The sequence below is a fragment of the Podarcis raffonei genome, chromosome 5 (assembly GCF_027172205.1).
Source record: "Podarcis raffonei isolate rPodRaf1 chromosome 5, rPodRaf1.pri, whole genome shotgun sequence".
NCBI classification, from domain to species: Eukaryota; Metazoa; Chordata; class Lepidosauria; order Squamata; family Lacertidae; genus Podarcis; species Podarcis raffonei.
Window position 1 is genome coordinate 63,179,512 of NC_070606.1, and position 14,424 is coordinate 63,193,935.

The window sequence follows — 14,424 nt, forward strand, 5'->3', positions numbered from 1 at the left end:
CTACACTATAGCTTCCATTTTGCAAACAAGCTGGGCTTTGGTCAAGACAGATATCTCAGAGTCAAAATGTGATTGGAAGCTTTGTGAGAAGTGCCTAATGCCGAGGTGTACTAATTCAGATTGCAGACATGAAGTGACATGTTTAAATGTTTACCTATAGGGAAAGTGTAAGGTAAAGTTAATGGGACCCCTGACCATTAGGTCCAGTCGTGGCCGACTCTGGGGCTGCAGCGCTCATCTCACTTTATTGGCTGAGGGAGCTGGCGTACAGTTTCCGGATCATGTGGCCAGCATGACTAAGCCGCTTCTGGTGAACCAGAACAGTGCACAGAAACGCCATTTACCTTCCTGCCGGAGCGGTACCTATTTATCTACTTGCACTTCGTGCTTTTGAACTGCTAGGTTCGCAGGAGCAGGGACCGAGCAACAGGAGCTCACCCAGTTGCGGGGATTTGAACTGTCAACCTTCTGATCGGCAAGCCCTAGGCTCTGTGGTTTAACCCACAGCGCCACCTGAAGGGAAGTGTATGCGTATATAAAACCATGGTGACGGAGGATGGTTCTAACCTAGGCTTCTTATTAAAAGTCAAAGGACAGGAAAGAACAGATTTTTGTGGGGGAGGAGGAAAGGGCCCCAACTAGAATGAAAAAAATGTGTACAGTAGGAGCATGTCTTGGGGAGGGGGGGTTACGTTCCAGTGGGTAGCATGTAAAGCTGAAATCATACATAGTCAAAACAACCCCCTGGAATTTCCCATGCAATATTGCCATTCTGAGCTGGTACAAGATCTTGCAAAGGTCTCCAAAGGCCATGTGAGTGTTTCCCATGCCTTGCATGTGTTTAACCGGTGTGATATGGTTGGCCAGTTGACAAGCGGATAAAATTGTGATTGCACGTGTTACTGCAATGCTAGCTCAGAGCTCGAAGGCACTCTGTGTAGCTCTTGGTATCTGAAAATGCTCACATATGGGCACAATCTGCAAGTCTATAGGTCAAGAATGTTGCAAACTCTTGATTGTCCAGGTATGAACACAGCATCTAATAATTATTTAATGCTTATAGGTTCTTCTAGAATTGCTCCAAGCTGGAGGCATAGTACAGTTTGAAGAGAACAGACTCATTCACATGGCAGAAAAAGCTGAATTGTAAGGTTTTTTTGTTTTTCTGTCTCGCTTTAAACCATTTCCTATCACTTTCTTCCCTTTTATCCTGTCACCTGTGTTGCTCTTTCAGATAATCATAAAGCCACATCCTTATGGGTATCCAGACACTGTTACAGCCTTATGTGGAGCATAAACTTAATCTGGTTTTATATTGTGTAGATCCTATTGGATTTTGCAGTGGATCTCTGGCCTCCCTGAGTGTGTGTATAAACCTCCTTTGTTACCCATGGTGTGCGATGGTGCTCCTTAGTATTGTTCCTGCTATAATTTCATTCTTTTGTGTTTCTCTAGTTCTACACAGATGATCCCAATAGGGTGCCTAATAGGGATGGGGCCTATTGCTCCTGTAATTTCATCCAAGCTGGCTAAGTCTGAAAGCTCCAGGCTGGCATTATCTGCAGGAAATGGATGGATGGAACTAGGAAAAGCACATGAGGTGGTTGCTTGGCAACTGCTTTCAGTGAGCCCTCTGTTCATCCTCAAGTTGCCTTAGTATTGCGGCTAAACCTGGGTCCTTTGCACAACAGTCTAACCATGTGACAAGGTTTCTAGCATGGCCTACAGCCTGAAACAGTAAACATGTTAAGCTGACTTCTGCTGCCAAATTTTTGCAAGTATATAGTGCTTCAGATCAATCCAGTCCCAGTCTGCTAGATTTGATTCTGGTATCAGATACTGGGAAACATTGGAGTAGATGTGCCATAGAGAAAATATTGTACCTGTAAGTGCTGCTTCTGTTATCTTTAACCCATCCCAGGACATTATCACAGGAGTAAACACATAGCTCAAACCTGTAAGAGGGCTTAGGCTGCAATGCTATATACATTTAATTAGGAGGAGTAGACCCCATTTGACTAAGAAGATATGTATAGACTTGCACTGTTATCTGCCTGGACCACTATTTTGTTAGTCCACTTGCTGCTGCTGCTTTTAGTTAAAGTAATGTCACTATTCTTTTTTTAATCGTTTGTTACTTTCCTATGCTGCTTCTAGTACATTTATTGTGGAACAGCAAGTTTTAAATGAAATTAATAAATAATAAACTACCGCCAATCCAAAAGTCTTAGAAGTCCTTTGGAAACCCCAAAGGTAAGCACAATTCCCATTGGGAAGAAATGCTTTAAGGCAGCGGTAGGGAACCTCTTTTGGTTACATGGGCCCAGATCCTTGTCAAATTTGGCTTACAAGGCCAATCCTACTAAGTAAGGGTGCCTGTTAAATCTCTGCTGGAATATTGGTGCTCCCAAAGTTGGATCTCCAGCTGTTTTGGATTATCACTCCCATCATCCCTAGCTGGCAAGACCAGTGGACAGGGATGATGGGAATTGTAGTCCAAAAGCAGCTGGAGACTCAACTTTGGGAAACACTGATCTAGATCAGGTATTTCCAACCTTCGGCCCTCCAGATGTTTTGGACTGCAATTCCCATCATCCCTGACCACTGGTCCTGTTAGCTAGGGATCATGGGAGTTGTAGGCCAAAGCATCTGGAGGGCCACAGGTTGGGGATGCCTGATCTAGATGTTACTAGATTGCATATCTTCTAGGCCACCCATATCCTGGAGGGGTCCAGCTCATTACCTGTCTCCTAGTCAGATAATTTGATTTAAAAGGAGATCTCACACACCTTGTTCTGCCTTTTCTTTTAAAAAATAATGTGGTTTAATGCTTAGAGTGTTGGACTAGGACTTGGGAGAGGAGGGTTCGAATCCTCACTCAGCCATGAAGCTCACTCTAAAACAACAACAACAACAATCTAAAGCCTCTCATATTAATAACCCGATCAGGCTTCCACTGACCATAGGTAGAATGTATACTAAGAAATTTATGAATTGTGTCTATCCTTAAAGCATTAAGACAGAAAAAGGAAAATGTATTGCTTGCAGAAGATGCGTTATGCCTGGAAGCCACGTGGCTCCCTTCAGTTTCTGACACCTGAAAAGAGCTAACATCTTGAAATGAATAAATAACATTGTTTTATTTCAGCTATCAAATCTGTGAGTTTATGTATGAACGGGAACATCGCTATGATAAGATAATTGATTGCTACTTACGAGATCCATTGAGAAAGGTAAGGCTGAATGGACACAAAAGTAATCACTGAGAGAATCCAGATGAAATCTTCACTTCTGCATGTTTTGTGAGGGGGGAGGCTTTGATCTGGGAGTAACCCCTAAAATACATTCTCCTTGCCATTTTGCATTTACAAGACAGTTCAGCATGCAATGAATTATATAGGAATTGATTTTTAGATTTGTTGGGTTACTACATCCATCAGATTAGTGTGTGATTTATTTATTTATTCATCCTTCCCATTTATTGCCTTTAAAGGAAGAAGTTTTCACTTATATCCACAATATACTCTCCATTCCTGGGTATAACACAGAAGAAAAACAGTCTGTGTGGCAAAAAGCTATGAAACACATTGAGGTATGATTTAGATTAACTGATTATGCATTTTAAGGTAAACCTAATTTATCTGCCTAATTAGGGGTCTGGCAAGCAGGTGGGTGGCATGCCCTTTTTGGGTTATTTATATTTTTAAATTATACTCTCTGCCTGGTTTTAAAAACAAAAATGGAAACCTTAAAAAAACCAAAAAAAGCTAAAAGCAATAGTTACAGCTGTATTATTATTTTTTTAAAAAAAGCACTCTAGATAATAACTTCAGTCATTATGGAACGAAAGACATAGCTATTATGGATTTATGATATTAATTGTTTATTCAAACTGGCCCATTTGTTCTAGCTGTCTTTCACTAGTCAGAATATCTTTTAATTCAGTACAGTGGTACCTCAGGTTAAGTACTTAATTCGTTCCGGAGGTCCGTTCTTAACCTGAAAGTGTTCTTGACCTGAAGCAGCACTTTAGCTAATGGGGTCTCCTGCTGCTGCCACGCCACTGGAGCCCAATTTCTGTTCTTATCCTGAAGCAAAGTTCTTAACCTGAAGCACTATTTCTCGGTTAGCGAAGTGTGTAACCTGAAGCTTATGTAACCCGAGGTACCACTGTACACACTTTGTTATCCATGCTCCCTCCAACTCCATCTTCCCAGGAAGAGGTTATTAGTGAAAACCAGCAGTTCTCAATCTGAACAAGAGCAATTATTTTAGCTGTGAATAGTAAGCTTGGATGTAGAGTGAGTTGGCAGGTGATGAATTGGCCTCTTGGGTCCTTCAGGCCATTCACCGTGCAGAGCAGCTTAATGCCCCTGGTAATCAGCCATCCTCAGGTCAGCAAAGCCATTGTTAGCACGAATCTGCCCGATGGGGTGAGCTCCTGTTGCTCTGTCCCAGCTCCTGCCAACCCAGCAGTTCGAAAGCCCACCAGTGCAAATGGATAAATAGGTACCGCTGTGGCGGGAAGGTAAACGCTGCTTCCGTGCACTCTGGTTTCTGTCAGTGTTCCGTTGCAACAGAAGCGGTTTATTCATGCTGGCCACATGACCTGTAAAGCTGTCTGTGGACAAACACTGCTTCCTCGGTCTGAAGCAAGATGAACGCCACACCCCATAGTCACGTTTGACTGGACTTAACCGTCCAGGGGTCCTTTACCTTTACCTATCAAAATCAGTTGGAAAATCCCATAGAGCCCCTCAGCCTAGAGCTTGAAGCTAGTCCTTACCCCTGTGACCATAACAATTAACGTATAGAAAAAGTATGGCTATATAAACTTTCAGAAAGAAATTTATTTATAAAATTAAAATGTCTATACCATCCTACATCCGGAAATCACAAGGCAGTTAACAATATAAACACACACACACAATTGAATAATCCTCATGGAAATTGCTCTTAACTCTTTGACATAGATTATTACTTTTTATTAATTCTAATAATGCCATGAAGTATAAGTAAGTAACTTAGGCCCATGATTTCCATGAACTTCCAAACTCATTTGAAATAATCCCATTGTTAAAGTCAACAGAGTCGATGTGCAATAAAGCAGTTGGGGAAAAAATATATTCACCAGTGTGTTGCTTTTTATACATTGGTTAAGTGCCTGTCAGTTTGACATGATAGAGTTTTATCTCTGTTACTCTTCTCCGGGAAGATGACTGGCCTTATCAGGGAAATACCTTGCCAACATTGAAGAGGGGCTCCTCTGCTTGGGAAGTAGGGGTTCTCCCCCTTTCCCTGTCAGGAACTCAGCCTCTCTAGGGGCAGTGATAGATGGAGACCTGTTTGTAGGACTGCTGCTAGCTTCTTGTTATGTGGGAGAAATGTAACAGTTGGTCCAATGTGTGCACATCCTCCGTGGATGTACTATACCTGAAGCTCAGCATGACCAAGAAATAGAACCTGGAAACTAGTTATGTAAGTATGAATTTGCAAGATATTACAACAAGGAACGAAACAGCTATACTTCAGGCCGTGTTATGACTTTTTCCATCTTGGGAGCTATAAGAAGAGAAGAAAATTCATAAAGATATCAGCATGGTTCATTGTGAATCCTGCTGAGTGCAGCCAGAGGAGAACATTAAGAGTAAGGATGCGAAAGGAATGTATGCATGTGGAAAGAGAGAGCTGCTTTTTAGCCTCTAGGTATGTTCTCATAAGATGAAAGCAGGATTGAGTTAATTTGAATTTCACTGTCTTTCATTGGCTAATTTCTATACATGCAATCAGTATTATTTCAGGTACTAGGCATGGAAGTATAAGCTGCTAGCTAATCTACTAAAATAATACAATATGTTGAATAAAATGTATGTATGCTTATTGTAAAAACATCCTGAAAAACTGGGCCTACAAACTAGTTAAGCAAAATTGTTCAAACTGGATTTAACTCTGTTGATGTCAGTGACATTCCACCTAAATACATTTTGTATAGAAATAACTTGCATTGAGTCCACTGATTTTCTAGAGGAACTTTGTTCCTGTCGAAATGTGCTCAAGAAAACAACCCCAACTAATGTTACATCCAAATTCTCTAGCTGAACAAGACTGCCGGCCTGCTGTAGTCAAATATTAAGTTGTGTGTGAAAACCAGTTCACACCATTATCCTATATGTTATGTGCTCTGAAAACAATTATCATACTGGTTACATCCTGACTATTCAGCACAAAGTTAAGCTAAATTGCTTGCCTGTACATAGATGGCAGTGAGATGGTTGTGGGAATTTCGAATAGAGAAAACCTGTATTTTTCAGCTTCCATGTCTGTTCATTGAAGAAACAGTTGTAACCACTGAGTTAACGACCTCTTATTTTTAGCTGTCACTTTATCACCTTGTTGATTTATGAACATATTTCAAACAGAATTGATATCTGAGTGTGTTCTATGGTATTTGATTTTACTGTATGTATAATATCTGCATTAGTAGGGATAAAAGAACAATTATTTTTTTCAACCTTTGCACAGGAGCTGCTGTCAGTGAGTCCCTTTAAAGCAGCCGATCTGATTTCAGTTCACTTCAGTGAGCAGATTGAACAAATAATTCAGAACCTTCAGGTAACGTGTCACATGTGTCAACTCAGTTTTTAAATTGAGAAGAAGTTTTCTATTAAGAGAGGGCTGCAAATTACTGCATTGGGCAGTTGCCTAAAAATTAGGAATTTTCAAACCAGGACTGGGGCCGCCGAGAAAGCATGTCTCACAAAGGAGCATAAAATCTATGCATGAGCAGTGACAGAATGACCATTCTCTTTGGGGAAATGTTCTAAATTTAATTTTCTTGGGTTTGCTCAACCGGTGGGTATCTGCTCAACCGGTGTGGCATACATGGCTATACTGCTGAGTCACGAGGCTAAATCCCAACCCCTTTGACAGTATTGCTTACCTAATGCTTTTCCCCATGTTCAGAGCAAGTCTTACCCTCTTCTTTAAATCCCTCATTATCAGCCACTTTTAGGTTTGTTTTTTTATTGTAGTGAAAAGCTTTTCCTGAGCCACTTCTAAGTCATTTTCCTCTCCTCCTCCATTACCTTTTCCTCTCTCGTGGTCCTGAAGTGTTCCTGTTAGGAAAAGCCGTTTTTGTAGTAGGCCATGTGCACAGCGTGTCCTCCTATCTGCAGCAGTTTTCAGCTTCTTGGGCAATTTGTGAAAGTTGTAATGGCAAAGGAGTTCTCTTTCAGCCTGATCCTTTGCCTGTTGACTTAACAGTAAGTCCTACTAATTTTAACTGGCATACTCCAAGTAGGTGTGCATAGGATTACATCCCTAATTATATATTAGAGATGTATTAGAGATATCCTGGAGAATGGATGGAGAGAATGAGGTTATGCTTTGCAGGATTGTATTTGAGTTGACCCCCTGCCTTTCTGCACCATACTCCATTGCTCCAGACTTCTTTATTTAATCCCTTTGAGAAAAGGGATGGAAGGCATATTGAGCTAGACTAGGGTGAAAGTCCCTGGGGAAATGGGCAGATGGAGAATTTAGCTTCTCTCATCACAGTATTGTTGTAAAAGTCAAGCTTCTTTAAAAAAATGTATATGAAGGTCTGTCCTCATTCTATCTGGTTTGGACAGAAGGAATCTATTCATCATTTAAAAGTTACTTACTGGGCCAGGCATTGATACAGAGCTTTTTGAAGTCCCTAACTAGCATATTGGTGGGACGTGGGTGGCGCTGTGGGTAAAACCACAGTGCCTAGGGCTTGCCGATCGTATGGTCGGTGGTTCAAATCCCCGCGGCAGGGTGAGCTTCCATCTTTCAGTCCCAGCTCCTGCCCACCTAGCAGTTCGAAAGCACCCCTACGTGCAAGTAGATAAATAGGGACCGCTTTATAGCGCGAAGGTAAACGGCGTTTCCGTGTGCTGCGCTGGTGCTGGCTCGCCAGCGCAGCTTCGTCACGCTGGCCACGTGACCCGGAAGTGTCTCCGGACAGTGCTGGCCCCCGGCCTCTTAAGTGAGATGGGCGCGCAACCCTAGAGTCGGACACGACTGGCCCGTACAGGCAGGGATACCTTTACCTTTTAACTAGCATATTATTTTCATAAATATCCTGCTAAATTCTTCTTACTCTTTAGTGTGCAGCACAAATATAAATGTTCAGCCAAGACAAGGTGTCTAAAATTGTTTTTCTAAACACTCATTATGTTCATTGATGGAGAACTTGTCACTGAGCCACTGAAACAGCTGGCAAATAATTTTTTGCTGAACCAGTTAACTTAATTTGTCCCCCACTGAATATAGTCCAGCTCTTGGATAATTTTGTTACCAACATCTTAATAACTTTTAAAAATGATGTAGGAAATTAAGAGACGTCTCCTGAGAGTTAGATTGTTTTGGCCTGAATGTTTCACCTGGAGGTTTAAATAAAAGTACAAAAGGTTATGATATGATGTTCACCCTCTGAAACATGCTATTTTGCAAATCCTAGTTTTATTTTCATTCATATACACAGCAGGCCTAGTTTTTTTAGTTTCTGGGGGCGTGATATGCAGTATTTTTTGTGCCAAGGTGAAATCCCTATTTCCATCTGATACAGTTTAAAACAACTGCTATATCAGTTGCAAATGTTCCATTAACTTTTTCTCCTCCTTGTTTGTCAGGATCAATGTTTGCTTTTCCAGTTTTTGAGGAGCCTACTTGACCCAAGGTATGTATACAGATTGCTTTTGATTTTTTTTTTAATGTTTTTATTCCTTTTTAGGTTACCCCGTTTTAGTTTTTGGAACCAAAATATTTCTGTTAACCTTTTGTTGCAGATGTTAATGAACAGAGGCAAAATTTGTTTCTGAAAATTTAGAAGATTCTTTTTGTCGAGGCAACAGTTTTCTCAAGCGGAGTGGGGTTTTGTTAGTGTCTGATAGTGTTCTTCCTTACTATCGAATCCTCTAACCACCAGGCAACACTCGCTACAGAGTGCCAAGTTTTAACTGAATCAGCATTTCTAAAGTAGTTAATTTTGGTCATCTTACTTGGGAAATGTTGGGGGTTTTTTAAAGTATTTTTATGCATTTGGTGAAGTGTAGGGCTTTGTAAGACAAAGATGGGAAACACATTCACACTCATTCCCTTGTTAAAGAGGGGTTAAGCCTGCTTGTTGCCCCCCTCCCCCCAGCTATATGTGAAGCCTTACCCACTTCAGTGCCATGCCATTCAGCACTTTGCTAAGCATTCTGGGTTTTTTTAAAAAAAGAAACACAATTCATGGGGTGCCTTTTCAACTTCAAAACCAGTGCATTGATTGGCCCTGCAGTTCTTAAGTTCTTAGATGGATTATAAGCCTACTTAAGTGTGTCTCTCTTTCTTTTTACAGTGAATATATAACAGGGGGAGAGTGGCTTCAAGTCCAAGAACTCTTGCCTGTGTGTCTTTTTTTAAAAAGCAGTTTCTTAATTCTCTTAAAGTAGCTTTAATTGGACACTCCAATTATTCACATTGCTTTTGTAATTTATAAAATCCCTCTTTATACTTTTTGAAAACCTCTGCTTAAACTTTGGAAAATCACATGCAGGGCCAAGGCAGTGGGTTTGTAGAAGAGAACTGGAATCAGATTTGGCAAGAAATGCCTGTTAGGGGGACTGTAGTGTAGGAAGCAAAGATATACAGTAAGCCAACAACTTACACAGGGGTTACGTTCCGGGGATCACACCTACAGCCAAAATCACATATAGTCAAAACCCATTGGGCTCAATGGCTGGTGGGACTGCCAAAGTTATTTTCCCCAGAACCCTGCCTCGTCTTTTAATTTTTTTTAGATTTTTTTGCCATCCACATAAAGTTGAATGTGCACAAGTTAAATGTACGCAAGTAAATGCAAATGGTTCCTGGGAGATGAGCTTGTATGCTTGAAAAGGATAGCTCCAATAAGCACAGAGCAATAAGCTGCAAGCCTGACAAGATTGTGCCTCCAGTTGTTTTTGATTTTGCTATTCTAGCTACCTTCTCAGATATTTGTTGTTGCTAGTGCATTACTAGCTGATGGTCCAGCTTGTTTGCCCCAGCCCTTTTTTAAAAAAATCAGAGTACGGAAACAAAATGTTCTATTGAAACATGGGCAGCTATAGAAGCTACATCGCCCACTTATCCACCCAGAAGACGTTGACCCAGATTCAGTGTTTTCTAATTGCTGTTGCAAGGGTTGTTGCGCTTGTGTAGGGGCAAGGATAATGTTTGCACTGGATTTCATACTGCACAACAGTTGTGCTAGCAGAAGCATGTTGTGCAAAAATTTGGCACTGCAGGAAGTATTGGGGCTACAGCAATATGTTGTTCATCCAGCCATGAGAACCATGTTGGCTTTCTGCACCTTTCATTGCGCAAAACTAAAGCAGCTGGTCCACTGCTAAGAGACTTTCACTTAGGGCTGTGTTGAATTCATCCCATTGTTTTCATCAGATTGTCTGTTAGACAAGGCTTCTCTGTGATGACTTGCCTCCCTAGAGACTGAAACATATAGTACCATCTGTAGCCTCATTCTGGTTCCTGTCACAGAGATTCTGTGCCAGCACAACCACATCCAAGAGGGGGCTGATTCTGGCGTTAAATCTCTGCTAGGAACTAGGACGCCATGATCACCGGTGGAAATCATCCCACGGAAGCCATTTCCGGGGTCCTCTGTGCAATCAAGTAACACAACTTTCCATTTTGTGTACCACTTGTTTGTAAGAGGAAATGTCATTTCAGAGAAAATTACATTTTAAACGGTGTGCGGGTTGCTTATGGGAGTTGTAGCAATATGCTTTGTGGTACAACTGCTCATTGGTCATGGGCAAAAGCACTCCTGGCTGTGTTTATTTCCCAAGGCAATTTTATACCTCCACATCCCCCCCCCATCTCCAGTCAACTGGCCTTGTACCAATTTTAGAATAAATCTCTGGCTAAATTAAATGTGCCAGACTAATCCCCTCTGTAATTCCAGTCCCTTCATTGTAGTTACACCACAGCAAGGAATCTAGCCCAAATGCGCTGTCACGAAATCCTCTCTAGTTCAGACAATAGGCTACTCTCTTCAGGATAAAATCTCAGTTTTAGTTAAACATTAGTAAAATCACCATCTGGGGTGCAAGACGAACATGCACACTGATATGAAGGCAAATGTTTATCTTGTGGATGTACTTTCTGCTCTGATAGTTTTCAAGTTTGCCTCTATATCAAATGATATCCAACATATTAACCTGTTTTGGAAAAACAACAACCCTGGACCTTCTGTTTGTGCACTGCAACTAATATGCCCTATATCCCTTGTGGTAATGCAGTACACTTTAGCCCTGCTTTATGTGACTTTCCACAGTTTTCCAGTGAATAAACCTATTAAGATTTTTCTGTTCATGCTGAAATCATTGGCTATATTTCAGCATATATATTGCTTCCATCTCCTATGATCTCCCTTGTTTCTGTTTCTCTTATTCCTGGCTTTGCTGTTTGGACCCAAATCACTTTCCATGAACTGGTAGAAGCCAGTCATACTTTATGCCATGAATACTAACAATAAGACTTAGTCCAGTCCAGTGGGGGCAGATGGAGCATAGCCACCTTCCTGGCACTGGTGATTCTTTTGGTTAGCAGGGCAGAGGTGATGCAGAGGCTGTGTGAATGTGCTGGTGGGAGCATCAGATCAGTGGTCCTGCCAGTGCACAAACACATCCCTGACACAGGCAATGCCCCAGCCATATTCAGGTGATGCGGGGGGGGGATGACTGCCCCACCTCCTACAGTGTCAGTCTCTGTTTTGTTGCCTACTCTGCACAGTCTTCTGTGTTTGTCTAAAATGTGTCAGATCCCAAATGCAATGTGCCATTTGTTGTTTCAGGGAAGGTGTCAATCAAGAGTTGCTTCAGCTTTCTCCCATCGTTACTGAGCAGTTTATTGAGTTGCTGTGTCGGTATGATCCTAACCAGGTCTTAGAGACTTTGCAATTCCTGGAGTCCTACAGGCTGGAAGAGGCAATCCAGGTAAAGTAGGAAAGCTTGGAAATGGGCTAGAATTGGAGGGAAATAGAAGTTTTGCAAGAGCTGTTTTCACTCGTCTGCTAGGCCCTTTCACATGGTATGTGGAAGAACAGGCATCGGTGACAAAAGGGGTTTCAAGGATGCCTTATTGGCCCCACTCGCAGTCTTGCAGCTTCCCCCAGCCTTACTCCTGATTTCCATGCATGAGGTGTAGATGTCTGAGGCAGGCAAATCGATCTGTGTGAACCTCTATGGGAGCTGGAATCCTGTGTGATCTGAGTTCTGACTCTCAAGATAGCCTACTTGTGTAGACTTCCCCAGCTCAGACATTGACCTCTAATGCATCAACACTGGGGGCAGGGGCAGAGAAGGGGTAGAGAAAGCTGGTTTTCAGAGGCAGGACCAGTTGCAGGGCTCAAAGCCCTTTTATTCATGTGATGCTCTTTCAGGCCCCTTCAACTGCTCTGTCCTCTCCTATGCCTAACTGTGCTCAAACCTGGACCAGTTCTTACAGCTAAGCATAAGTGGGAGGTTTTCTGTCTGGGACTAGTGGGAGCCAATCTAACTTATGCATGCCTTGATCATGCTGTCCTGTATGCTGTAGTGCTATTAGGTTGATGACACTGTACCTAAACTCAAGTTAATCAGTAGTTTCCTGAACAAAAAATTTTTTTCCTTCCAGTAGCACCTTAAAGACCAACTAAGTTAGTTCTTGGTATGAGCTTTCGTGTGCATGCACACGAAAGCTCATACCAAGAACTAACTTAGTTGGTCTTTAAGGTGCTACTGGAAGGAAAAAAATTTTTAGTAGTTTCCTGGTTTAGCTTCCAAATGGTTTTAGCAAGAGCTTCTTCTGTTTGGGATGTGACCCCGTTATTTTTTCCATAGGTGAAGCTATTGCTATGGCAATCTCATTTTCATATATCACACAAGACTACAACTGATGAGGCTTCATAATACATTCTTGAAACTAGAATGCTCTTTTATGATGGGAAAGGCCTTTGAAATTCTTGGGGCCAAAGTGCACTCAAGAGTTCTGTGGAAATTTCCCCTGATCTTTTTTAAAAGAAAGAGTAGCTCCTTGGGTAGGGAGGGAAGGTAGGCAGAGATGATGTGCTTTGCACTTTCCATTTTTACCATTTTTCTCTACTGAATCCCCACCTTCAAGTTTGTTCTCTCTCTCTCTCGCTATACTCACCAGGCAGAAGAAAAATATATGGGAACCACTGAATGATCACTTACACTAGAATATTTATAGTATAGTAACTTGTGAGTCCTGAGGTTGTTACCTGAAGTCTGTTTTTTAAATACCCAAACTCTCCCTCTCTTTTAATTATAGAGAGCATAACTAAAATCACCATTGTATAATTTTTGTTCAGATCACACAGAAATACCAGCTCCACGAAGCTTCTTCCTATCTACTTGAGAAGAAAGGAGATATTCATGGTGCCTTCCTAGTTATGCTTGAGGTATAGTTGACTAAAAACTACTTTGAAATGCTTCAGTCACTTTCTGCTAGTAAGACCTAGTAACTAAGAACAAGTACCTGTTTTCTAATGGTAAGAGCTGTTCGGCGGTGAAACAGACTCCCTCAGAAGGTGTTGGGCTCTCCTTCACTGGAAGTTTTAAGCAGAGGTTGGGTGACTGTTTGCCATGGATGCTTTAGTTGAGAGTCTGCATTGCAGGGGGTTGGACTAGATGGCCCTCAGTGTCACTTCCAGTTCTACAATTCTATATTTACCTCAGCTTATTCCACATCTCGGAAGACATTTTGCCATATTTTCTCCATATACAGTCACTTACATATTTTAGTCCATATTTTTACGATAATAAATACTATCTGTTTGATTATAACTTTAGATTTGGAACTGGAAACCTTTAGAGGGAAGGTTTAACCCAAAAAACATATCTAATGCCAAATAAGTCAGTTTACCTGATGCCATTATTTTGATTGTTTTCTCACAACTCCTAGCAGCAGCAAACAGTGAGGAGCAAGAACAGAGAAATATTACTGTATGATGCCATTGTCACTTGAGTTAAGCTACACATGTCTGGACGTCACTCTAAAGCAGGTGTGGGGAACCAGACTCTAGCCCTCTATGTAGATATTGCTCAGCTTACAGCATCCATCATGCCTAGTCAGCCTAGCCAGTCTTGGCCTTCAATTAGCCACAGAATTAGCACTTAAGACCAGTACCAAGACTGTAATGATCCAGTATTAGAAGGACATTAGGGGAAGTAAGCTAAATCCCAAAGTACGGCTCTTGTGCCCCTTGTTCATTCCAAAATGAAAGGAATGGAATTGCTGTTAACTATGAGATAATGCTGATTGTACCAATTGAAAATAAAAAGGTGGCTACCTTATCTGGTCCTCCTGCGCCCCTCCCCATGTTATCCACTATGTAAACTCTTCTGAAGTCAG

The 14,424-nt window shown here is 41.6% G+C and overlaps 1 protein-coding gene across 4 annotated transcripts in view; it reads left to right on the forward strand.

The window, feature by feature from the left end:
* The window catches only part of VPS8 (VPS8 subunit of CORVET complex), an 86,873-nt gene that overhangs the window by 44,668 nt on the left and 27,781 nt on the right, over positions 1-14,424 (forward strand). For all 4 annotated transcript variants that reach the window (XM_053389756.1, XM_053389759.1, XM_053389757.1 and 1 more), the window contains 7 exons: positions 1,064-1,146; positions 3,149-3,233; positions 3,494-3,592; positions 6,523-6,612; positions 8,658-8,704; positions 11,864-12,005; positions 13,382-13,471. In XM_053389756.1, the coding sequence (XP_053245731.1) occupies positions 1,064-1,146; positions 3,149-3,233; positions 3,494-3,592; positions 6,523-6,612; positions 8,658-8,704; positions 11,864-12,005; positions 13,382-13,471 (636 nt within the window). The remainder of the gene's footprint in view (positions 1-1,063; positions 1,147-3,148; positions 3,234-3,493; positions 3,593-6,522; positions 6,613-8,657; positions 8,705-11,863; positions 12,006-13,381; positions 13,472-14,424) is intronic.